At 56.9% G+C, this 23,369-nt stretch overlaps 1 protein-coding gene across 1 annotated transcript in view; it reads right to left on the bottom strand.

Annotated features, from left to right (window-relative positions):
* Nucleotides 1-7,070: 7,070 nt before the first annotated feature.
* Nucleotides 7,071-23,369, bottom strand: part of SULT4A1 (sulfotransferase family 4A member 1) — a 35,370-nt gene continuing 19,071 nt past the window's right edge. Inside the window, exons 3-7 of the mRNA XM_045779794.2 lie at nucleotides 22,694-22,774; nucleotides 22,018-22,144; nucleotides 17,697-17,791; nucleotides 11,142-11,280; nucleotides 7,071-8,650 (exon numbers count right to left, since the gene is read on the bottom strand). Of these exons, the coding sequence (XP_045635750.1) occupies nucleotides 8,538-8,650; nucleotides 11,142-11,280; nucleotides 17,697-17,791; nucleotides 22,018-22,144; nucleotides 22,694-22,774 (555 nt within the window). The 3' untranslated portion in view covers nucleotides 7,071-8,537. The remainder of the gene's footprint in view (nucleotides 8,651-11,141; nucleotides 11,281-17,696; nucleotides 17,792-22,017; nucleotides 22,145-22,693; nucleotides 22,775-23,369) is intronic.

The following is a 23,369-nucleotide window of genomic DNA, read 5'->3' as shown; positions in this document are numbered from 1 at the left end:
TTCTTTTTTTCTTAAGAGCATCTTCACTCCAAAGTGATTTCCCTGCTCCCGGAAATTTTTCACTCCACGTAAAGAGTTAATTTAGATGTTTCTGTTTGGTTTTTTACAAGATCTCGATTCACCTCACTTGCTGATTGTCCTGATAAGCCCATAAAGTCCGTTAGATTTAGTTTGATCTCTATTCACCCAGACCAGAGTTCTGCAATGTGACAGTGGCCCCAAGGAGTTTGTAGGAGGAGACGGCTGTCTTCCTGGACCATACCTTCCAAAGAGCACTGACAGCTCCCTTAGAGCCTATAGTAACCTGCTTTCAACAGGGCTGAACCTATTATCTTGTCCAAGAGACCATTCAGTGTCCTTGAAATCTCTAACACTCCCCCCCACCAAGGAACTGCTACCGTCTCCACTACTTTATTTCTATGCTCAAACCTTTAATGATAATCTGGAGAAACAAGCCATGGGAAATTGGTGAGAATATTCTCACACTTACGATAGCCAGCAAAGAACTCACCCCCTCAGCAATCAAGAGGAAACTCGGGATCACAGAGAGTTGTGTGGCAATAAACCTCTGTCCCTCCCTCCAGGTTTTGAGTACTCGCTGCAATTATGTATACCTAGGGGACTGGGCACTAAGATCAAGCCTGAAATCATGTGACGGCGATCAATAATGATGTTTTAAATGGAAGTTAGGCCTTCATGCGGAGAAATACACAGCAGGCACTGATTAACCCCTAAGAAGTTAAGTACTGTTTTCTACCTCGTCTATTAATAAAGGAAGCAAGAGCAGACACGTGGTGTAGATACATACTGCATCTAAATGGGAGCAGAGAACATCCCTGCGAAATCCGCTACGAAAGGTCGCTCCGACCGCCGTCGTTTTTGATGGCCTCATAAAATGGAGACCAGGGTCTCCTGAGCTGTCCGTTGAAGAAAAAAAAAATTAAATAAAAATAAATGAGGAATAAGTAGCTCCTCTGGAAAAGCCGCTGTGGTTATTTTGTTCTTTACTAAATAGATGCTTTCTCTCTGATATTCACCTTGACAGCTGACGCAGCTGCTCATTTTAGTACAATCAGCCAGAAACTAGATTGCACACTTTAAACACTGTCACTACAAATCATTGATTTTTATTTGCAAAAAGGGTCATTTTTGCAGCTATCTTGGGGGGTGCGTGGACGAAGACTAGGTGCGGGCCCCGGGTAGCACCTCCACGTTTTCTTCCCCTCTGGTGTGCTAATGCACCCGTGAGTGCTTCATTCCCTGTGATAGTAACTGGTCGTCTCCTCTCATGGAACCCGAATCAAAACCCACTTAGCTTGCTCCCGAACAGGATTCCACAGTGCGGAAGGCACTTAGAATCTTAATGAATCCTGCCCTCTGAACATTAGATTACAGCAATCTTGGAAGAACGGCCCACCCTCCGGAATAAAGAAGCTGTTAAAGAATAATTTCATGTTCCATGCACCTGGGCAAACCCCCGACAATCACAAGTAATTCTCTTTGCTGAGCGCCAGGATCTTGCAACAGCTTGTAATTAGTGCTGTTTAGCATTTAATTTGCCTTTAGTTAGGTAACAAGCATTTATTGATTACCTGATAGGAAGGGAGCGCTGTGCTAAGCACCGTGTGGTGACAAAGTGACAAATGAGCACCGTCTCTACTTAGGTCTTCTTGGGGCTGAGAATACAGACCTTGGAAAGGAAGCTTGAAAAGTGACAAAATGTTTTCTTCACAAATGTGAGCCGATATTCTCTTCCATGGGATTATTACTCGTTCAGCATTGAAGGTTCAAACGCCTGGCATGTTCCATTCTGAAGAGAGAGGTGCTGGTGGCCACATCTTGTCTCATGGTGGGAGTGGGACCCAGCCGTCACCCATTCTCCAGGCTGAGGACGCTCCTGGCCTGCTCCTCTGGGGGGCCCCAGGTGTGACAAAGCTCCCCGGGGCAGAGGCAGCCACCTGCCACTTAAAGTCCATCTGGCCACTATAAGGGGCAGCCCTCCCACTGTGTCTGGTAAACAGCGAAGCCCCAATTCCCACAGGATGGCAGCATCGATGAACTAAGACGTATTCATAATCGCCTCCCACAGGTTGAGATTTAAGGCCAACTCGGGGCAGGCGGGGGACAGGAATTGGCAGCACTTAAAAACAGCAGGGAAGGCTTTCCAAGAGGGCAAAATGGTCCATCAGAGGTTGGGGAAGAGAGCGTTAGGGGCGTAGGTCAGGGCCTTGGAGCAATGAGCAGCACGGCCAGGCCAGAGAGGGCCCCGCGTGGGTAGTAACAAATGATGTGCTTGCGGAGTTGAAGACTGTAGGGACGACCAGGTGCAGCTGAATTCAGCAGACAGTGGGAACAGTCCAGCCACCAAGGCTTCACCACCCCTTGTGAGCCAACTCCTTCATGCCAAGGAAGAGCCATGGCCTCCCCTCAAGGAGCAGACGGTCACTGGTCTGGGGTATGTTACGAGAGGCACCGTAGCGGCTCTGACTCCCTGGCAGTGGTGGGAGTGGGAGGGGGCCGTCGGGGTTCTCGAATTAAGACCACACCTATATTGAGCTTAAAGCCTAAATCAGCGTCAGCCATGTTAAGTTGGGGAATGGCAATCCAGGCAGAGGGAACAGCCTAAGTGGACACAGAGGTCCAAACAACCAGTGGTTCTTGAGCAGAGTGAGATGAGTTCCTGTCTCCCAACTGTATTTGAGATTTTTTCTGGAAATCACATGTACCACGGAGTATAAAGGGGAGAACTGAGAGACAGGAGCACTAGGGGGAAAACAAGATTTTAACCAATCCATTTAAAAGTTTTTTGGGGATGCATAAATCGGAGGAGACAGAGTCTTGTTGGCTCTGTTGAGAGTCTTTCCTTCTGCAGAGATGGCCTTGCTTGGGTATTTAAGGACTTCTGTTCCCAGCTGGCGCTCAAAACCATGGAGATATGCAAAGATTACAACTTTAAGGAGAATAAAATGCATTTTCTGATGGATTTTTATATTTTAAACACATTTAGCATTCTCTGGTGTTTGAAGAATGCTTTTAATAGAGCACAGATTCCTTCCGTCAATGGTGAGGGACAGATTTAGGGACTGTGGCTCAGACATCCGGTGCCAACTAGCTTACAGGGATCCAAGTGTGAGAATCAAGTTGTCATCTGATGTGTAGATTTGGCAAAGGCTCAGCACGCCTCGGAGACGGCGGTCGTAGGCCCAAGCTGTGTGGCAGGTGCGCCTGTGACCGGTTCTCTTTGCCCTTGCTGGCGGAGTCCATCACTGGCTACAAGTTCATGGTCTCCCCCATTCATCAGCTCCACCTGGGGGGAGTCAATCAACAGTTGGACCACTTACAAGTCTCAGAATGTTCGTGTTGGGTGGGATATCAAGACCCCTGGGCTGAGACCTCCCTGTTATGAGATGAAAAAGGGCTTCTTCCCTCACGGTCCCACCAATACTGGCGGAGCCAGAATCGGAACCTGGTGACCGACTCGTTTTGGTGCATCTTATTTCTTCCCACCTGGCGTGCCTCCCGCTGGCCCCACTGTATCTGCTCCCACCTGTTTCCAGAGCCAGCCGTGGTCTGCTTCTTCCATTACACAGTCTCCCCGCAGTCCCTGGCACCAGCCGCCCGCACCGCTCCTTTGCTGCCCATTTGCGGAGCTGTGCATGACGCAGTGCTCAGCTGCGGATAGCAGGGGCCGCAAACTGGAGACTGAACAAGCAGAAGAAACCTTAGAGATGGCTTACTACAAAACATCCATTTGGGAGGGATGGCGATTCAGGCTGAGAGAAGGCAGCTGGCTTGCCCGGGGCACGCAGCGCACTGAGACAAAACCAGGACTCGAGAGCCCAGGTCCTCCGATCCCCAACCTGGGCTCTCTCCGTAGGTATTTGGGTTACTAGATGAGAGCAGAGTCCCCAGGGAACAGACCAGTGGGGTGCTAAATTTGAAGGGGAGAGTTACTGCTTTCGTCTGTGTCTCCAGGACCCACACAGGGACATTATAGAGCAGCTGCTCAATAAACAGCAAGGAAGGAGATGAAGAAAGAGGGAGAGGCATGCCCAGCGAAGGGTCTAGGTCATTCTTATGGGTCCTGTGTTTCTGGGCTTTGAGATAAGAGGGAGAAAGACAGGGGAAGGATGGGGCCCAGAAACTGTCCATCCCACAGTTACACCTACATCTGAGAAGCCAGTGACAGGTCAGGAAGGATGTGCCAGGGGAGGGGACACAGATGACCAGGACACGGCCCGTTGGCCATAAGGAAAGAAGCATGTAGTAGTAGTAGGGGCAGAGGCCTGGAGTCGTGGGTCAGGGTGAGGAGACAGGACAGCAGCCTGGTTCTTGCTTGGGAAGACACAGCCCCCAAGGATAGGGCCAGGAGCCGTGCACAGAAGGGACAGGGCAGCCGGTTTCCAGAAAAAGCAAAATCCATTGTAACGATGAAAAGTGCCACTCCCTTAGCAATTATTAAGTGCTGATTATATGCCATACTCCAGCCTAGGAGAAGACACAGCATGGCCCTGCTTTTGGGGTGTCCCTTGTCCACAGGGGGAGACAGCTGCAGAGCAGTAGGTGGGGGGATGAGAGAGGAGAGCAGGGGGCACCAGCGGAGCAGGGGGGATGTTTGCCAGGTGAGGGCAGGGCTGGGTGTCCCAGGGATGAGGGCGGCCCCAGGCTGGGGCAGGGGCCGGAGGACGTGGCTGAGAGTACCACCAGCAACAGAACGGCTGTCCCAAGAGGCGGTGAGCTTGTCAGGCACGGGATGCCCAGCTATTGGGGATGTCAGAGGACAATCCTTGGTGGGTGAGGCTGGACCATTCGAGCAATGTGCCACCCCGGTCTGAAAATGCTCATTCTACAACGAAGAGTGGGTAATGATGTCGCATGGGGTGGGGGGGGGGCAAACTCTACATGAGAACGAGACCCTCCATGCGCACCCAAGGACCCCCTCCACCCATTTCAAACCACAGTCACCCGCTCAGACAGGTGGGAACACTGTCCCATACCTGGGACCTCCTGGGACGGGGACTGCACGTCTGGCCTGTATCCGCAGTGCTGAGGCCAAACGGAGGAGGCAGGGCGCTCCCAGCTGTAGCTGCTGGACATCGGCTGGCAGAGGGGACTTGGCCACCAGGGCGGCGTTTGCCCAGCAGAGCCGGCCACTGATGCTTCGTCGTGTGAATTGTATTTCTGCTTTACTCTTGTTAAGACCTTCCAGAGAAGGGGGTGTGGACGGAGATGGTCTCCATTGTGTAAATTATGACACTGCTTCTGGCAATCTTGCCGGTCTGTGAGGTTAAAAGGCCAGGTACCCACCAAGACACTCACGACCCTGCCATTCGGGACTCTTGCGGTCGTTGTTATGTTAAACCGGCCGTCTGGCCAGGCCTCTCTCACCTCCTCCTTCTGACCAGAGCCTCCTCACCCTCGTGGCTCGACTCCAATCCCACCTGCCCCCGCACACAACTACTCCACCCCATTGTTCCATGTCCCCCACTGCTCTGCTGGCGAGCTTCACAGCACCTGTGCCTCAGACTGCCTCCCCCTTGTCTGAGCGCCAGGTGAGCAAGGCCCGGCACACTGCCTACGAACGCCTAGAACCAGCCTCCGGTCAGAAGGACCTCTGGAGGGGCGCCTGGGTGGCTCAGTTGTTAAGCGTCTGCCTTCAGCCCAGGACGTGATCCCAGGGTCTGGGATCCAGCCGTGCATCGGGCTCCCTGCTCCGCTGGGAGCCTGCTTCTTCCTCTCACACTCCCCCTGCTTGTGCTCCCTCTCTCGCTGGCTGTGTCTCCGTCAAATAAATAAGTAAAATCTTAAAAAAAAAAAAAAAAAAAAAAAGAGAAAAGAAAAGAGAAGAGAAGGATCCCTGAAGCTGATCTAATACAGCCCTCCTCCCCCATGTTGCGGGACTGAGTGAATCACACAGCCAGGATAAAGGCCCTGCCATCCATTCAGTCAGGGGCCTTGCAAAAATGCAAACCGGGCAGCGTTCCATTGATCAAACCCTCCTGTGGCCTCCTAGTTCTTACTACCAAATCCGAACTCCCGAGACTGTAAGGCTCTCGGGGAGCTAACTCCTGGCTCCCCCTCCAAAACGGGAGTTCCTGCCACACCGGCCCCCTCACAGGGCCCAGCGCGCTCCCTCTGCCCTCCCGCCCACTTCTGCCCAGCCCTCCCCCAGATCCCAAGCCTCCTGGTGTCCGCTGTCACTGGGTCCCTCCTGATCCTTCTGAGCTCAAACTCACAGAGGTTTTGTGACGGGGACTTCATCTCCCGCCAAGAGATGAACACCATGTGGGTCGGGGCCCTTCTGTGCTCCCTCCTGGACCCCAAAGCCTCCAGCGGCGCTGGGGCCCCATAGGTGCACAAATGTTTCCTGACTAAATGTGTCCCATGAGAGGAAGTGACACAGCAAGGGCGCAGGGCCGGGGACACTGGAGGAATGAGCACTGAAACCACGGCTCTGCCCCCCCTCTGGAGTCACAGACTTGGGTCTCCAGTTTCTGCTTGATTTCAGGTGATTTTTAAATGGCCTGGGAGTAGACCCCTCGGAAAAGCAGATCGGACACTCGATGGACTAACTTGGGGTCCAGGGTAATCGGAGACCAATATCAGTTCTGGGGTTCCACCCAAGACCAAAGGAACTGGCCTGTTTGAAAATAAACGTACTTTCCGGAAAGCCCGAGCTTTGTCAGATAAAATGATGTGCTGGATTTTCCTGCCGCTAGGCATCAGGAAGGTGAGCTCTGGAACTCAAAGTGGCCAAGTGCAATCAGCCAGGGGGGTCTCCACATATACGGCCGTGAGCCGCATTAAACACGGGACCCTCTTGGGCGGGACCCTCTTGGGCAGACCCCACAAACCCCGATCTCCTTTTCTCCCAACCCTCCCTTCAGCTTCTAAGAAATGGCAACGGTGAAGGGACAAAGAAACGAGGGGGAGTCACCGCCTGGAATATTCAGATTGGAGTAGAACAGCCAAACCGGTCAGCCGCAGGGGACCAGGTGTCAACGGGGCCCACAGTCGCGTTGCCCTGAAACGTTGCCCCTCTCCACCCATCAGCACTCGCGCAACACAAGGCATGGGACGTGTCTTTATTAAAGATGCAAGCAAGCACAGACGCATCATGAGTGGAGCTCAGCAATATCCATACAGTACTAAAAATAGAAAAATAGAAAAGAAATTTCACAGAAAGCAGCCTCCCTCACAGATACACAGAAAAGGTGCTGCCAAGCCCCCCGTGCGATGCCGCAGACCACCTGCCCTGCTCGAGCTGCTCCTTTACAAAGATCACACGGGCGCATGTCCGCACTTTTCCAAGACAGCAACACAGCACAGAGACCCCTACACAGCAGCGACCCTCCAGCCACCGCCCCGGGCACTTCCCGGCCACGTACATATCCAGACGGCCCGGTCCCACCACAGCAGCGACACACATACAAACTGGCTGTCGGCCCTGCTGCTACCTGGCCGTGTCTCGAAGCTTCTCCAGCCGAATGTGGGCCAGACGGTGAAGCAAGGGGAGGGCACCTCTGCTCCCTCAGGTAAACTGAGGTACAAAGGCAAGATGGCCAACCAGTCGGAGTGAAAGAGGGTGTCAAACCTGCAAAATGGTCCTCCCGTGGCCAAGAGCCTCAGGTACAGAGGGAACAAACTGAATGATGCTAAAGTTTCAGGAGTTTACTGTCGAGCACCAGCTGGGCCGCATAAATAGGTCCCTGCCTCAGGGAGCAGGAGTGCGCCGAATGAGAGCTGAGATTCCGCCCGCGCTCGGGCTCGGAAGTCACTGCAGCAGACCCTATCTGCCGGCAGCGCTGGGCAGGTTCCCCCAAGGAACTTTCCACTGGCTCCTCTGCCCTGGGCCTTCGAGGCCGCCCGCTGGGAGTCTCCAGCGGAGGGGCACCCTTTCTGCAAATGCCTGGGGGACAGTCTCTGCTTTGCTTATTAGGAAGGTTACCAAGAACTGAACTCATCAAAAGGAACACGCCCCCCCCCCCCCCCCAACACACACACCCAACTCATCTGTGCCTTCACCTCATCCCGAGCCTGGTGAGAACAGAACGTCTGTGCCTTACGGAACAAAACTACAAAAATAAAGAGTCAGCCCTGAGATCTTCCTACCATTCGGGTGTGGCTCGCTCCTGAGTCCCCTCGGAAATGAACTTGTATTTGGTTTACTGACATTTATTTAGATTTCCAGTGAAAAGCTCTATAAAATACAATAAATAATGTGGGGCTGTATAAGGTAGACATTCTAGCTGCATATGTTACAGACTTTATACTTATGATACAGGCCGTCGAAACTGCCATCTTTATAACGTTTCTAATCAGACATGTAGAGACTCCAAATCCCAAAGGCAAGACAGCTGCCCTGGGTCGGAAGCAAGGCCCCCCTCTTCCTCCAGCGTCTCCGCTGCTTCCCTCCCTCCCCCGGGCCTCACACTGCTCCCGAAGTTCGTCCAGCAAGGAACAAATGAGTGCGTACAGGACTTTTAGCTAGTAGAGTGTCTGGGTACTGTGAGCATGCAAGTTGGCTGTTGCTGTTATTATAAATAAAAGTCAAACGTGAGGTCACACTTTCCCATCTTCTGTTTATACACCAAATCAAACTTCTCGTTCATGGAGACGGTGAAGATGTCCTTCCACAGCCCGACTCGTCCTGAAACACAAACAAGAGCAGCACGTGCTGAATTCACTCGCTGTCAGGTCAGATACTGAACCAGAGGAAGCCTTGGAAAAGGTTCTGGAAGGTTCCAGATCTATTCCTGGACCCCTCCGAACTTGGCCTATGGGGGCAGGACAGACCATCTAAACTACAGACGAGCTGAACCCGTTTCCCTGAGCCTGGTCGTGTGGGTGTCCCTTCCCTGCTGCCTGAGCCCGGCACGCACAAGTATGCAGAGCTGAGGCTCACGAGGGCCTGGGCCCCTGTTCACTGGTGCATCCCCAGCAGCTAGGCACACAGCCCGGAGGACGGTCGGTGCCTGTGCCATGGATCTACCCCCTCAGGGCCTCGTGTGCACTTGGGTCCTGTGTGATATCATGACTCACTCACGACTCAACAGCCCCACCAAGGCGGCATCGGCTTCTCAAGAATTTGAAAAGGAAAAAAACCATCCAAAAAGGCAGAACCTTTTGTGGTGAGTAGGAAGCCTCCTGAACTGGGTCAAGGGTGAGGATTTCGAGAAGCCTGCCCATGCGACCTTGGGGAGGAGTTTAAAGGGAACAGAAGAGTCGCCATGCAAACGAGCTTCTGCAATTAGATGCCAGACGTGCGCCTGGCTCTGGTCAAACACGAGCAGCGCCTGGGAAGACAGCAGGAGTGAGGGTTCCGAGCTCCCAGCTCCAGGAGCCGCCTGCGCTGTCGCCGTGCTTTTAAGGAACAGCCTCAGGGGACTGAAATGCTCGTTTCGAATTCCTTCCCGCGTCAGCACCTCTGAGATCAGAGCTCTGACTGTCATTAGCTCCACTACTCAAGAAGTCCTAGTCCTGGCGGGACCTCAGGTAGGAAAATGAGACCCCCAAATGCTGAGCTACTAGGTCTAACATGACAAGGACCGTCTCTCCAGTAATGAAAAATTACACGTCGGCGTTGGAGAAGGCAAAAACAAAAAACAAAAAAACAAGAGAAGTTGTTCTTGCTACCCTCTAATGATACCTCAGGGATAAAATTAGAAGCTTCTAGACCAACCACACTATAAATATATTTTTCCGTGATTATTTTTCTCAGCTGAGGCAGCTGAGCGCTCATCAAAGGAGTCACCCACCTGGTTGAGGGTTTGGAATCAAGACAGTGCAATTTATGCTGTGATATGAATCAAATTTAAGCAACGCAGCTGGCTACTCAAGCCCTGCGTTCTCACCAACGCAAGGAGGTCTTCTGAGCAAAGAGGCAATGTGCTAAAAGAAAACAAAACCGAAGAACTGAAATAAAGCAAAACCAAGGTAAACAATGATAAAGCAAACACATCAGAAGGAGCATATGGGCACGCAGTATGTTCTCGACACTTCTTTACCACGCAAATGAACCAAAAGGGGTATTTTGGAGAAGGTCACATCCAAAGATAACAAAACACAGCAAAAGCAAAACTAAAAAAGAGCAAATAAATTTTAAATAATAAATATTTGTGAAGACACAGCCAGGAAATCACGTGCAAGGTGCTGTGGCTTTGGTCGGTTGTTCCGCCCTTACAGACTGTGCTCTCCGCCTGACCCTCGGAACCACCCCGTTAGCCAGAGGGGAAGAGCACGGAGCTGGGGAAGCTCAGAGGCCCGCCCTGAGGCCCTCCCCAGCACCCGGCCTCAGGGCCCGGCTCTGTCGAGCCAGCCCAGAAGGATCTGCACATCCGAGACGCGCCGCCGGCTCTAGCGGCACCTCCAGGCCAGCCCCTCGAACACTGTCACCCGAGGAAGCTCCGAGTTCACACAGCTGGGCACCAACGGCAGGTGCACTACTAGTGTCACGGGCAATTCGTACTTGCCAAGACGGTGGCTTATGTGGCCACGGCCACCACCAAGGGGTCAGGGCATTCTAACGCCCGAGTTCTCCACCATCGAGCAGTTTCAGATATCGTGAGCCTTGAAGGACAGACAGCAACCCAGGCAAATCTGCAAAGGGCTCCTGCCGGGACTACGTCCTCCGCCTCACAGTGCTTCACGCCCCGGAGACGGCTGTGGCGCCGGCAGCGAGTGCCAGCCTCCCCGCGACAGTCTGCGCGGCGCTGGCACCCACGGAGCGGACGGGGGGGACGTGCCCCCACAGCCAGCTGAAGGCTGCATGCCTCGCGCTCCGAAACCTCGCAGCCCCGAACCCATCCCGGGATCGGCTCTGTGGGGCCATCTGGAAAGGCGCATTTGAAACGTCTTGCCCACAGAGCCCACAACATCCTGGCAGTCATCGCATGACCTACAAGGCCACTGGCACAGTGGCAATGCGATGCTAGCAGGGCCACCCCCCCACTCCCCCACTCCCGCTCGGCTCCACCGACAGCACCTGGCATTCAGGGGACCTTCCTGCCCTCATAGAGCAGAGAACTCTGGAGACATGAGGCCCAGGGCAGGGAATACAGATGTGGGGGACCACGGACCCTGGCAGGGAGGGGAAAAGGGGCCCCAGGGCAGCGGCAGGGGAGGGGAGGCAAGGTGCGTACCCCGGCCCACGGGTAGGGCCTCGGCGTTGCAGCACTGGTCCACCAGTTGGTGGCAGTGCTCGCTCAGGGCCTCCAGCTGCGCCTTGTCACAGGACACCCCCAGGAATCTGGCCAGCTGCTCCACCATCGTCACCAGGTCCTGGAACAAAGAGCAGAGAGCAGGGAGCCCGTGAGAGGCGGCACCTTTGCTGACGCAGGACTCTTGGCTGGTCACTCACCAGGTGCTCTGCACACACTTCCTTACTTAGTCCTCGAGACAAGCCTGAAATTGGCCTCATCTGGAAATAAATCCAGGTTAAGAAATTGCCCAAGGGCACTCCATTCTCAAGTGGCAGAGCTGGAATTCAAACACCAGCCTCTGGAAGACTTGGAGCAGACGTGAGGGCTTGATATCACTGTGGTCATTTTATTTTTATTTTTTTTAAAGATTTTATTTGTTTATTTGACAGAGATAGAGACAGCCAGCGAGAGAGGGAACACAAGCAGGGGGAGTGGGAGAGGAAGAAGCAGGCTTCCAGCGGAGGAGCCTCATGTGGGGCTCAATCCCAGAATGCCGGGATCACGCCCTGAGTCAAAGGCAGACGACGCTTAACGACTGAGCCACCCAGGCGCCCCATACTGTGGTCATTTTAAAACAGCAGCAAGACAGAAAACGCACTTCAGAACCATGCCAGGAGCCAGACCAGTTCACTCTCTTCTTCCTTTTCCTTCCATGCAATCAACCGGAAGGAGCTGGCACTTGGAAGAACAAGGAGGCCCCTGGGGACCCCAGAGGGACCCCAAGGCCAGCCCACCTCACCCAGCAGGAGCAGCTGGCTTGGTGTGAGGATTCAGTTACCACTGACTTGATGGACATAAAACCATCTCTGGGGTCTGGCACTCCACCCTTCCGGATAGTGGGAGCATTAGTGACACAGCCTGCGTCTCGGGAGGGTCACACACCCGCTCACCACACGGCCTCCCCACCACCACCTTTCTCCCTGGGAAATACCAAGGCGCCTCGTATTCTCAATCTGTGCATGGCCAAATGTGTCCAGAACCCCGACCTGTCACCAGGCAGTCTCCAAACGCTGGCAATGTCCAGGTCCCTGCGAAAGGAAAACGCTGCAGCCTATCGCCTCCTTGATGGTTTATAAAGCAATTCACATATTCAAGCCTCTGAGAAGTCCTATGATAAAGAAATCCATTCAATTTCTTTATGTGGCAGTTCACAAACCTTACAAAAAAAAATGTTCTGGGAAAGCTAAATGGGGTGTCAGCTCGTCTCTGGATTCCCAAGGTAATCACCACTGGGCTCCGCGTCTGCTTTCACAGCTGGTCCCCGCTCAGGGGCTCCCGCAGGAGATGGGCGCAGGTGCACGGCTCCAAGCCCCGTGTGCAGAACTTGGCCAGGATCAGGGGCACAAGAAATGTTAGAATAAAAAGGAGTAGAAAGAGCTCCTCTCGCTCGCCCTGCCACTCCGTATCTCTGATTAAAAGAAAAAAAGCAACAATAGAGGGGCGCCTGGGTGGCTCAGTGGGTTGAGCGTCTGCCTTCGGCTTGGGTCATGATCCCATGGTCCTGGGATCAAGTCCCACATCAGGCTCCCTGCTCGGCCAGGCTCCCTCTCCCTTTGCCCCTCCCCCGCCCCGACTCAAGTTCTCCCTTGCTCTGCCCACGCTCTCTCTTGCAAATAAATAAATAATCTTAAAAAAAAAAAAAAAGAAAAGCTCTGACAGAGATTAAAGACAGCGGCCCTCAGAAGGGACACCCCAGGAGAGGGAGCCAGACTGCTGGAGCGGCCAACAGAACCTTAATGGGGACACCACACCACTGGTGTGACTACCAGCCCGGGGAGGAAGGCACGTTTGCCAGCGCGCACCCAGCTGCCTGCCTTGAGCCTGCTTCCCGGTTACGAAGCCGAGCTGTGCAGGCAGGCAGCGTCCCAGGCACAGACCAGCTCCGGACAGCTTGTGGGGCCTCCCGAGCGTCCCTGGTCCAGCCCCAGACCTGCCATCTGGTCACAGTCAAGACTCCTCACCTGTGGCTGGCGAGAACACCTCGCCGGTGGCTGCAGGACCTGTGGGGTGACACATGGGGCAGTGGGCGCAGCGTCCACCAGCAAAAGGGGAGCTGTGGGGACCCCTGGGGGAACGCATGAGGCGGCAAGAGCCCAGGAGCTAAGTATTATCATCCAGCCCCAAGATGAGAACATGCCAGGCCTGGCCAAACTCCTGGAGACCAGGGATGTTCACTTGGGCTATTTTTTTTAGAGTAAAATGTAAACAGGGCGAATTCCTAAAAATGTGATGTACAATCACTTAATCTCTATTAAAGACATCCAGACCCTTACTGATATTTCTGAAAAAAGAGTAAACAATTAGAAATTAAGACCTTGACTGCAGTAAAGTCCATTTGGTCCCTCTGGCATTGGGAGCATGAGTCTGGGCGGAGACAGGCACAGACCGGGCTGGCGGTCTGGACTTAGATCGAAAGCAGCCCATCTATAAACTTTTGCTGAGGGGCCCAGTAAGGCAGAGAATGAACATTCACCTCGAAGGGCCTGGAATGAATCCAGAGTAGCCAGGCACCAGTCTGTGTTTTAGCCACGAAGTGTACGTAAAGGGTGTGTCCTGCTCCCTCGTGGTTTAGTAACTAAAAGAATGGGGTTTTTATTTGTTTTTAAAATATTTTATTTATTTATTTGACAGAGAGAGAGAGTGAGAGAGAGAGAGCACAGGCAGGGGGAGCAGCAGAGGGAGAGGGAGAAGCAGACTCCCCGCTGAGCAGGGAGCCCCACGTGGGGCTCGATCCCAGGACCCTGGGATCATAACCTGAGCTGAAGGCAGACGCTTCACCGACTGAGCCACCCAGGCGGCCCTAAAATAATGGTGTAAGTCCCTCATTGCTGAGTCCCCCGCAGCTCCAGGAAGTGCCCGCCGTCCCAGCACCTGGCCCCGGCAGGTGTGCGTGCAGCTGAACAGGCTGGGGCTTCTCCTTCTGCACCAGGCCTGTGGCACATGCATGCACTAGCATGACCCAGGCGGGCACTAGCATGACCCAGGCAGGCACTAGCATCATCAGTGTCCCAGCACACCCACCCCGGGTTGGCGCCCGGGGGAAAAAGAAAGCTCATGTCCACCAAGACGCAGGAACATTCACAGCACATTATTCATAACCACCCGAACGGAAACAACTGGAACGGCCAGCGACCCCAAGTGGATAGATACGTGGTGGCGTATTCCGGCTGCAATGGACGCCACACGGACGCAAAAACCAACAGGCACACAAAGCACAGATGAACCTCAGACGCTACACGGAGCACAAGCCGCCAGACGCAGCGCGCACACCCGGGTGTCCATTCCTCGGAGGTTTGAAAACAAGCGGCACCAATCGAAACCAACAGAGGTCGGGAGAGTGGTTGCCTCTGGGAAGCGGACGCATTAACCGGAAAAAGCCAGAATGTTCTGGATCTCGATCTAGGTGATGATCCCGCAGGCGTGTACTTGTAAAAAGTCTATCAAGTTGTATACCTGACCTCAAGTGCCTGCTACAGCTCCCCGACAAGTGAGAACAACAATGACTGCTGAGTGCCCACTAACCACCAGGCCGGCCCTGTTCACAGATGATGCCTCCCCATCCTCTGTGACGGAGGAGCGGTCCCCTCTCCTGGCTCAAGGCCCAGACAGGTCCCAACGTGAGTGGTTCCAGGTCAGCCCCAAGGAGAGGAGGGAGTTGGTTCCCCAGAGGCGCCCCTCCGGTGCTGCAGCCATTGGAAGGCCACCGAGGCCTGGGAGCCCTGTGATGGCCTTGCTCACGTGTCCGGCAGCCAGGCAGGGCTGGTGGCTGGGCCACCCATTCTCCCCATGGCATCTCTAGTGGACACCTGGGCATCCCACATGCATCGTGTAAGGCCAGCCCCAGTCCCCGAGCCCTCCCCCAGCTCCTGCTTGCAGTGTACCTACCCGGGTCTGGCCCAGGTCAGTGTGGGAGGCTGCACGAGGGCACAGACACCAGAGGCAGGACTCACGGGGGGCCCCAAGCCACTCGTGCCCCTCTTTGAGCTTGAGTCACGTGGCCTCCCGCTCGTGGCATCCCTGCTGACTGTCCTACAGTTCCCCCAAACTGAACGAGGCCGAAAGTGAGCTCTCTGTCTTCATGCAGAGCCCGCCCTTCCTTCCATGTTTCCTATCGGATCTCCGTGTAACCAAGTCCAAATTCCACACCGTGCCCTGCCGACCTTGCCCAGCGTCACCAGGTGCCCTCCCCAACGCCTGTCCCCACCCCCACCCCCAGGAGCCACGTGGACTCTCGAGCATGACAGGCAGATGAACGAACGCCTTCGCCTGGGCCACGGCCTCGGTCAGGATGCCAGGCTGGTCTGCCTGGTGCCGTCCTCCCCTGCCCACTTGCCGCCACCACGTTACAGGGAGCGGTTGGGGCATGGCCCTGGGCAGGGAGCCGGGGCAGCCCACCCCACGCAAGTGCCTCAGCAAACCGGGCCACTGGCTTCTTAACAAGGAGGAAGGGCTTCTACCCTGAAGGCCATCCATTCGACCCACAGATACGTCCTGTGAACCTGTTATGCATCAGGCACCGACGCAGAAGCATAAACAGGCACCGACACCCCCCCCCCCCCGGGGGAGCTTATTCTGGTACGGAGACAGCGAGCAAACGCTAAAATACAGCGCAGGATGGTGGATGCTGGGGAGAAAGATGAAGCGGAAGGGAGACGTGCTGGGATGGAAGGGGCCAATTTCAAGTGGGGACCCGGGGCAGTGTCACTGATAGGAACCCAGACCCCAAAGAAGTGAGGGAGTGACCCATGTGGACACCGGAGGGAAGAACATTCCAGGCAGGGCCACAGCAAACAGAGGCCTGGCTGAAGGAGGCTGAAGGAGAAGCGGGCCAGCGTGGAGCTAGACACCCAGGCTCCAGGGCACCGCGTGGGCCCTGACCTGCACCCGGAGCGACGTGCGGCCAGAGGGGCACAATCTGACCAGCGTGGGTGCCACTGGAGCAGCGGCTGCACAGCACGCCGGCCTGAGGGGACGCAGGGAGGCTACCCGGGAGTCCACGTGAGCCATGATCTGGGCCGGAAGCGAGGGTGACCTGGACCCCGGAGACTGAGGGACAAATGGTCAGATAAGGGGTGTATTTGGAAGAGGCCACAGGACTGGGAAGATGGACGCAGGGTGTGAGAAGAAGTCAGAAGTTGAGGCTGATTCATGACTGTCACCTAAGTGACGCAGACGGAGCTGGTTGCCCCCATCTCACAGGGAGGAGCCGCGGAGGATTTGAGGGGAAACCTCTGGTTGGGTTCAGACACGCTGAGTCCACGGCCTCCACCAGACACCAGGGAGAAAGTGCAGGGGGGGTGGCCAGTGGACAGCGAGTCTGGGGAGGGTCCACATCTGGGCTGGGGTCACCGGGGAAGGGAGCGAGGATGGGACAAGAGGAGAACCGAAGCGGGCTGAGCACCAAGAAGAGAGCAGCCAGGGACGCCGGACCTGCTGGTATCCGGAGCGCCGGGGAGGCGGCGATCGCCTGTCGCCAGCGGCCAGGGGGCCGGGGGGGGGGAGGTGTGTGTGATGTGAACAGACCGCCGGACCGAGCGACACGGAGGCCATGGGTGGCCCCGACAGAGCACCTGGGGGTCCGGGGGCAAGCCCGGCCGGGGCGGGCTCAGGAGTGGGGACAACTCTGAGGGACCTGCAGCCAAGTGGAGCAGAGGAGCCAGAGAGAGAAGGGACTTCGGGAAGGTTTGCCTTTTGTCTGCTGTGAAAGAGGGGAAACATCAGAAAGTCCCTCCAGAGAGGATACAGCCCCAGCAGAGAGAGAGAAGCGTTCTAGAGTTAAGTGCGCCAACACACACGCAAAGAACTTCGGGTAGGACTGGCACACGATAAGGCCCTTGAAAGTGCTAACGGCAGTGAGGATGGGGCGCGCGACGTGTAGGCCCCCTTTCTAGATGGCGAGCTCTCGAGGGCACAAGCAAGGTCCTGCCTTCCACTGTTCCAACAGCACAGCCGAGCCTAGAACGTTCCAGCAGCAACCACCTCACGCCATCCCCTCCCCCACGCCCCGTGCCAGGCACTCAGCAACACTCCCCACACGCACGGATTCGTCAGCAGTTGGAGTGCTGCCGCTGAGAGGCAAAAAGGCCGAGAGATGGGACTTTCGGACCCTGCCATCTTAGCCCTTTGCCGCGAGCTGGTCGCCTGTGGAGAGGGCGCGAGGTGGCGGCAGGCTGAGTCTGGGGGCTGCTCTGCTCCACGGCGAGGCAGGAAACGAACCAACAGGCCTTTCCAAAGCACCGCGCACTGCCCAACCCAGAAACCGCCCCTGGGGCCTGGGGCTGGGGCTGCGGCTGGAGCAGGGTCCCCGCTCTGCTAGCACAGCCCAGAGCCCCAAGCACCGGCCCAGGAATATTCTGGGCACACCTGGAACTTCTGAGTCTTTCACCCGGAAGCCGGGGATCTTGGAGAGAGCTGCTGCACACTCCAGTCATGCCCACTGTGGCGCCGGTGGGGCTGGGGGCGCCGACCCACACAGCTGCCCGCCGCGGCACTCACCCGGTGCATGTCTTCATACTTGAGGAAGAGCACGTTCGAGTCCATGCGGTGCTCCCAGAACTCCTGCACATGCTCGAACCAGGAGCCGTAGCCTACTGTGGAGACAAGGGGACAGGTGAGTCGCAGCCTCGGGGGATCAAGCACGCACAGTGTGGTGGCCTGGCTCCCTGCCTTCTGGAAGGCTCCCCTCTCTCACCACCAGGAGCCGTGGCTCAGGAAGGGAAGAACAAGCTCTCGGCTCCGGGGGTGGTCCCACAGACAAGCCCCTTCTGAAGTCCCCCATCCCCTGGTGCTTTGTGTGCAAGTCCCTCCTGCCAACAGTTCTCAACCCCCTTCCCTACGCACCTCCTGGCCACCTTGAAGACCCGACCACTGGGCAAAGGCCTCTGCTCACCTGGGGGCTGGATGCTACCTGGCTCCCATGAGTTTCTGTCTAACACACGGTCGCGGGGAAGAGCACGAGCCCAGGGGAACTGAGACAGGGAGTCGGCGCTGCTGGTGGGGGTTGGATGACGTGCGGGAGGTGCGAAGACCGAGCACGAGACCCAGCCAGGAAGGAGGGCCACAATCAGAATGCCGGGTGGAAGCAGGACGTAGCAGAGACAGAGAGAGGCAGTGTGCTCCGTCCTGACACACGAGCCTCATGCCCCACACCACAGCCCCTGCGCCTCCCACGCTCCTCGGGGCCTTGGCTGGGGATAAGGGTCCCGTGGGCGGGTGGGGGATGTGCCAGGCAGCATAGCCAGGCTGCTTCGAAATGTTCTTTATAAAAACTACAGATTCTCACGCACCGCTACTCACGCTGAAATGAGTCTCCCAAGGGGGCTTCCGCATTAAACAGACGAAGGCCTCCGCCAAGGAACGTCTGGCCCTGCCCGGCACCAGCAAGCACCCGGCTGGGTACTAGGTGCCGGCCAGGAGCGGCGGCCGCACCACCTGCACCCTTGCTCACATGGGTGCCCATGCGTCTCACAAACACTTGGCTTGTGGATCCCACTTCGGGGTCTGGGGAGCAAGGAGTTCCCAGCCTGGCGGGACTCATCAAGGAGACTGGCGACAAGGATATGGACTGATCAACGCTGGCAGGGAGGCACCGTGGACGCAGGGGGGCCCCGTCCCACGTGGGGACAAACCTTGAAGGGCGCACAATGGTTGCAAATGGACTTAGAAGAGTAAGGAACACGAGGCCATCAAGGTGGCTCGGAGCACAGGGGCAAGGTCAGAGGGGAGAGAGGGAGCACAGCGGAATCGTGGAGGACACGGCCTCCGGGTGAGGCAGCCTCTCCAGGCCTGCACTGGCTGTGTGACCCGGGCAGGCTGCCTCACCTTCCTGAGCGTCGTCCTTCTCAAGTGGACTGACGAGAGAACCCACGCCTCCCAGAGCCAGCCGTGCGTGGTGAGAGCGCGTGTGCAGGCTGCGTTCCCTCTGGCGGGACTCACGCTGGGTCCTGCTCGCTGCTGAGGGGCACGGAGGCCGAGGGGGGGCAGGGGACTGCTACTGCCCCTGCCGGAGCCACACCTGGAGCAGAGAATATAGCCTCCGTCTCCAAGTTGCGGAGAACCTTATAGACTTAAACGCCTGACCTGACCGAGGTTGGGAAAACTGAAGACCCAATTCCCGAGGCGGCCACCACCGCAGCCTGCCGTCTCGCCAGCAGGTGGCAGCACAGCCGCAGCCTGGCCCCGCAGCACAGAGGGGTTCTGAGGGATGGGGAGTCGAGGGGAGGGCGCTGAGGACTGGCCTTAAAGACCAGAACACGGCAGAAAGGCCCCCTTCAGGCCAACCAGACCCCAGCTCGCAGTTTATGAGGAACGAAGCAGGGGCTCTAGCAGGGGTGGGGGGAAAGAGGCAGAAATGACAGAACGAAAGAAGGAAGATTCAGCCAAAAGGCCCCGTTTGGGACCCGCTGCAGGGTAAATCCTGGCCGGTGAGGACCTCGGTCTCCTCACTGTAGAGGTCTAGCGGCTGGGCCTGAGGTCCCCGGGCACCCCTTCTACGGCCAGCCCGGCACATCACGCTCACTCCATACACCCTAGGTGGGCCCTAACAGCCAGGCCAGCCTTCCCGCTTGAGAGAAGACGAGGCAGAGTCCAGAGAAGGGAATGAGGACCAACTCACCAACAGGTTCATGATCACAGGGGCCCCGAGAGGAGAACCTGCCTCCCGAGTCAGTGCCCGAGCTGGTACGCAGGCCAGGTGACCCGAGCCCTGGGACAGAGCATGAGTCCGACAGCCATGAACAGAGAGGCCAATAAATCCCTGTCATTCCAAGGCGCTGCCTGAGAACACTTACAGAACAGGCAAGCAATGCCCCCCGGGGATGATGTGGGGGCTGAGCAGGAGGGTGACGTGGGGACAGTGAGGGCTGAGAGTGATCGCTGCACACGAGAACACAGGTGGTGGGGACAGTGAGGCATGGGGACAGTGGTCACTCACGCAGGGTCAATGATCACAAGGACAGCACATGCCCGTGTCCCTCCGAGCCCCAGTCGGCTGGCGTAGAGAGGGGTACATACCTTGCTGGTGGGGACACTGCCCTTCCCACTCAGGATGTGTCACCCTGGGAAGGAAGCTCCACCAGGGCAACCCCGGCCTCTGCCCACCAGGGTCCCTCTGCTCCTGGAGGCCGGTGTGCTTACCCAAGCAGATTATCTGGAAGAGGAGCAGCTCACTCTGCCCCCCGTCTGGGAGTGACCCGCCAACAGGGCGAGGCTTCCACACTCCTGTCACCTGGGCGTGCAGCCCCAGGCACCCCCGCCCCGAGTACACAGGTCACAACACCCACGTGCAGGCTTGCATCAGTGGGTCCCCCACGCTCACTCCATCAGTGCGCGGTGACGGCCACTGCTCCTCCTCAGGGGAGGACGAGGGCCTCCGAGGGCCTGAGCTGTGGTGCCCTGGCTGCCAACGCTGGGAGAGCAGAGAGACCGTGGGGGAGCTAAGTACACAGGCTTTGGTGGGATCACAGCAAGTGCGTGCGGCCTTGAACTTCAAAGGTTGGGCTGTGGCCTTTAAAACACGGAGAGACCTGTATTAGGATAACTTTTAATTCCTCTGGCCTGAGCAGGAGGCTGATTTAAGGCCAACACCAGGGAGCAGTTTGAACCTGGTGGACACTCGCTCTTTATAGGCCACCTTCCCCACGCTGGTAGCTGCGTCTCTAGAGCCAGGAGAACATGCTGGGACTTAAGAACATGGTTTTGAAAATTAATGGCTTACTCCAAATGCCTGGCAGACCAGAAAGGGCCTGAGCCAGGCGGTAGGTACGCTGCGGGGATAGGGAGGCTGGGCAGAGGGTCTTCTGCAGGCTCCAGGGCTTTGGGGGCAGGTGCTGTGGCCTCCTCCCGTGGACCCTGCCCCCAGCACCACTAAAGCAGATTCAGAATGGCTCCGGCACCGAGGGCCCCGGGGGCTCCGGTGCAGCTCCCATGAAGGTCTGGCCTTCCCGGAGCCTTGGGAGGCAGCAGTAGTCCAGCTGCCCGACGTTCAGCGGGGGCCCTATACTCCCGGATTTCCCCTGCGCACCTCACCCTGGTCTTGCCACACAATCTCACTGCAGAACCTGAGACTGGGTCACACAAGTGGACGGCGGGGCTGAATGCTAAGACTTGATCTGGGAAATAAATCGTCTGGGTCTGGATTCAATTCAAGTACTGACATGGCCCATCTCAAGCCTTGTGGGCGCAAACCCTCACGGAACTCCCACTGGCGGTCCCGGAAAGGTGCCAGAGAAGCCATGGACAGCAACAGGGGAGCCACCTCCGGCAGGTCCCTGTGCAGTGGGTGTGACCCGGTGTGCTCCTGCCCCGGGGAGGGAAAACAGGGGAGGGCCCCCGGCAAGCTGGGTCCCCCCTCACCCTCTGCCCTGGGAACGAGCTCCTGCAGAGCACGCCCCGCCCGTCACACAGCACGCGGCTGCGGGGCCAAGTCTCCCGCCCGATCCTCAAGTGCAGCTCAAGGCCCACGGGGCTCTCACACGAGGCCACAGTCCCCACTCGGGCCTCTGTCACCAACAGCAGAACTCTCCCAGCCTCCCTTTTTACTGCAGAATCCAGGCAGGAAGAGGAATGTTTTCAACTGGGGACCTTCTCAGAATCTCAACAATGCGGGTGAGAGGAAAGGGCGTCTGAGTCAGACGCCCGCTCTGTCACGCCCCTGCTACGACTCCCGACAAGCTTCCAGTCGCCCCTGAGCCCCGCTTCTCCGCCTGTCAGTGGTCATTGGAGGAACTGGGGCAATGTGGGCGAAGCGCAAGCACATGCAGGGGTTCAGTGAACGAGCCGCCCCTGTCCTAACATCCGCGGAGGCTGAGACACTTACGCTTGTCGTTCATGAATCTCCGGCAGAACTCCTGGAAAGTGCCCCGGTAGCTCATGGTCCGCAGGGAGCGGTGGAACTGGTAGTAGGACACCACCAGGTCCTTGGGGTTCCGTGCCATGTATATGACCTGAGGCGGGAGGGAGGGGCGGCTCAGTCGCTGCTCCTCTGACCCACTCTACTCTGACACCACATCTCCAGCCCCAAGGTCAGCCCCAAGGTCGGCCCCAGATGCGTGCAGCCTCCGTCCCAGCAGAGGTGCACTCTCATCAGTGTAAAGGCATCTGGTGGAATAAGGCCCGAGCATCTGATTACGTTTCTGTCCTGCGCCATGACTTCAAAATGAGTGGAAGACAGAAACAGGATGGGCCCGACACTGGTCATGAGAATCAGAGGCCGAGAAAATAGAGAAAAATCAGAGACCGTGAAAGCAGTGGTGGGTCCTCGGCCTGACACAGGGGCAGAGGCCAGACCCAGGCTGGTCAAGCCCAAGTTCAACTGTAAGGAAAAACCCAAATTAGAAACATGGACAAAACGCTGGGGATATGAGCTCAAAGATGGCCTCTACCGGGTCTCTGCACAAACGGGCCTCTAGGGTCTCCAGACTGCGGCCCTGAGCACTGCTGGACCGGCTCTGGTTGCTGGGAGCTCAGCCCGGGGGTGGGGGGAGCGGGGTTACCTTAGAATCGCCATTGTGGAGATCGGAGGGCAGGAAGCGGTAGGGAAGGTGGCTTTTGATGAGGCGGGGAGACGTCAGCTCCTGCGGAGGGTCAGAGGGAGAGGCGTTCAGAGGACACGCAGCTGCTCATTTGCCTTGAGGCCTAAGAGCCAGGACCCGCACTCCACAGAGAAATTCCTCACCCGACACCTGGCCACCCTCCAGACTGGACAAGACGTGGTCCCTGTCCTTGGGCACCCACAGTGTGAGCCAACCAATCATGGGCCGGGGGTCTGCTCGGGGGGGTTCTGCTCAGAGGGCCCGCCCACGCCATGAAGGGCAGTAGAGGAAACAGGAGGCCGAGGTGCACGGGGGCACCTGCTGACTCAGTCCCATCAGCATCAGGCCTTCCTGCTGCTCCTGGAATGTGCCAGGTCCACACACACTGCTGCCCCTGTCCCAGCTCACCCACGTGGCTCCTCTCTCACGACCTTACTCATCTGGCCACCAGAGAGGCCTGCCGCCCTGTGTCCTGTCCCCACACGGTGCCGATCACCACGTAACCACGGCTTCTTGCTCCTCCTCCCTGGCTGGTCTCCCTCCCGGGAATGCAAATTCTCTGAGGGTCAGGACACAGCCTGGTTGGTTTTGTCCTCCGCTGCACCCCGGGACCCAGAGCAGTGCCCCCTGGTGGGCA

This window comes from Ursus americanus, chromosome 17 (genome assembly GCF_024610735.1).
Source record: "Ursus americanus isolate L20-20 chromosome 17, mUrsAme1.1.p, whole genome shotgun sequence".
NCBI lineage: Eukaryota > Metazoa > Chordata > Mammalia > Carnivora > Ursidae > Ursus > Ursus americanus.
Note: the sequence above shows the minus strand (reverse complement) of the source record. Positions and strands in the feature narration are given on the sequence as shown.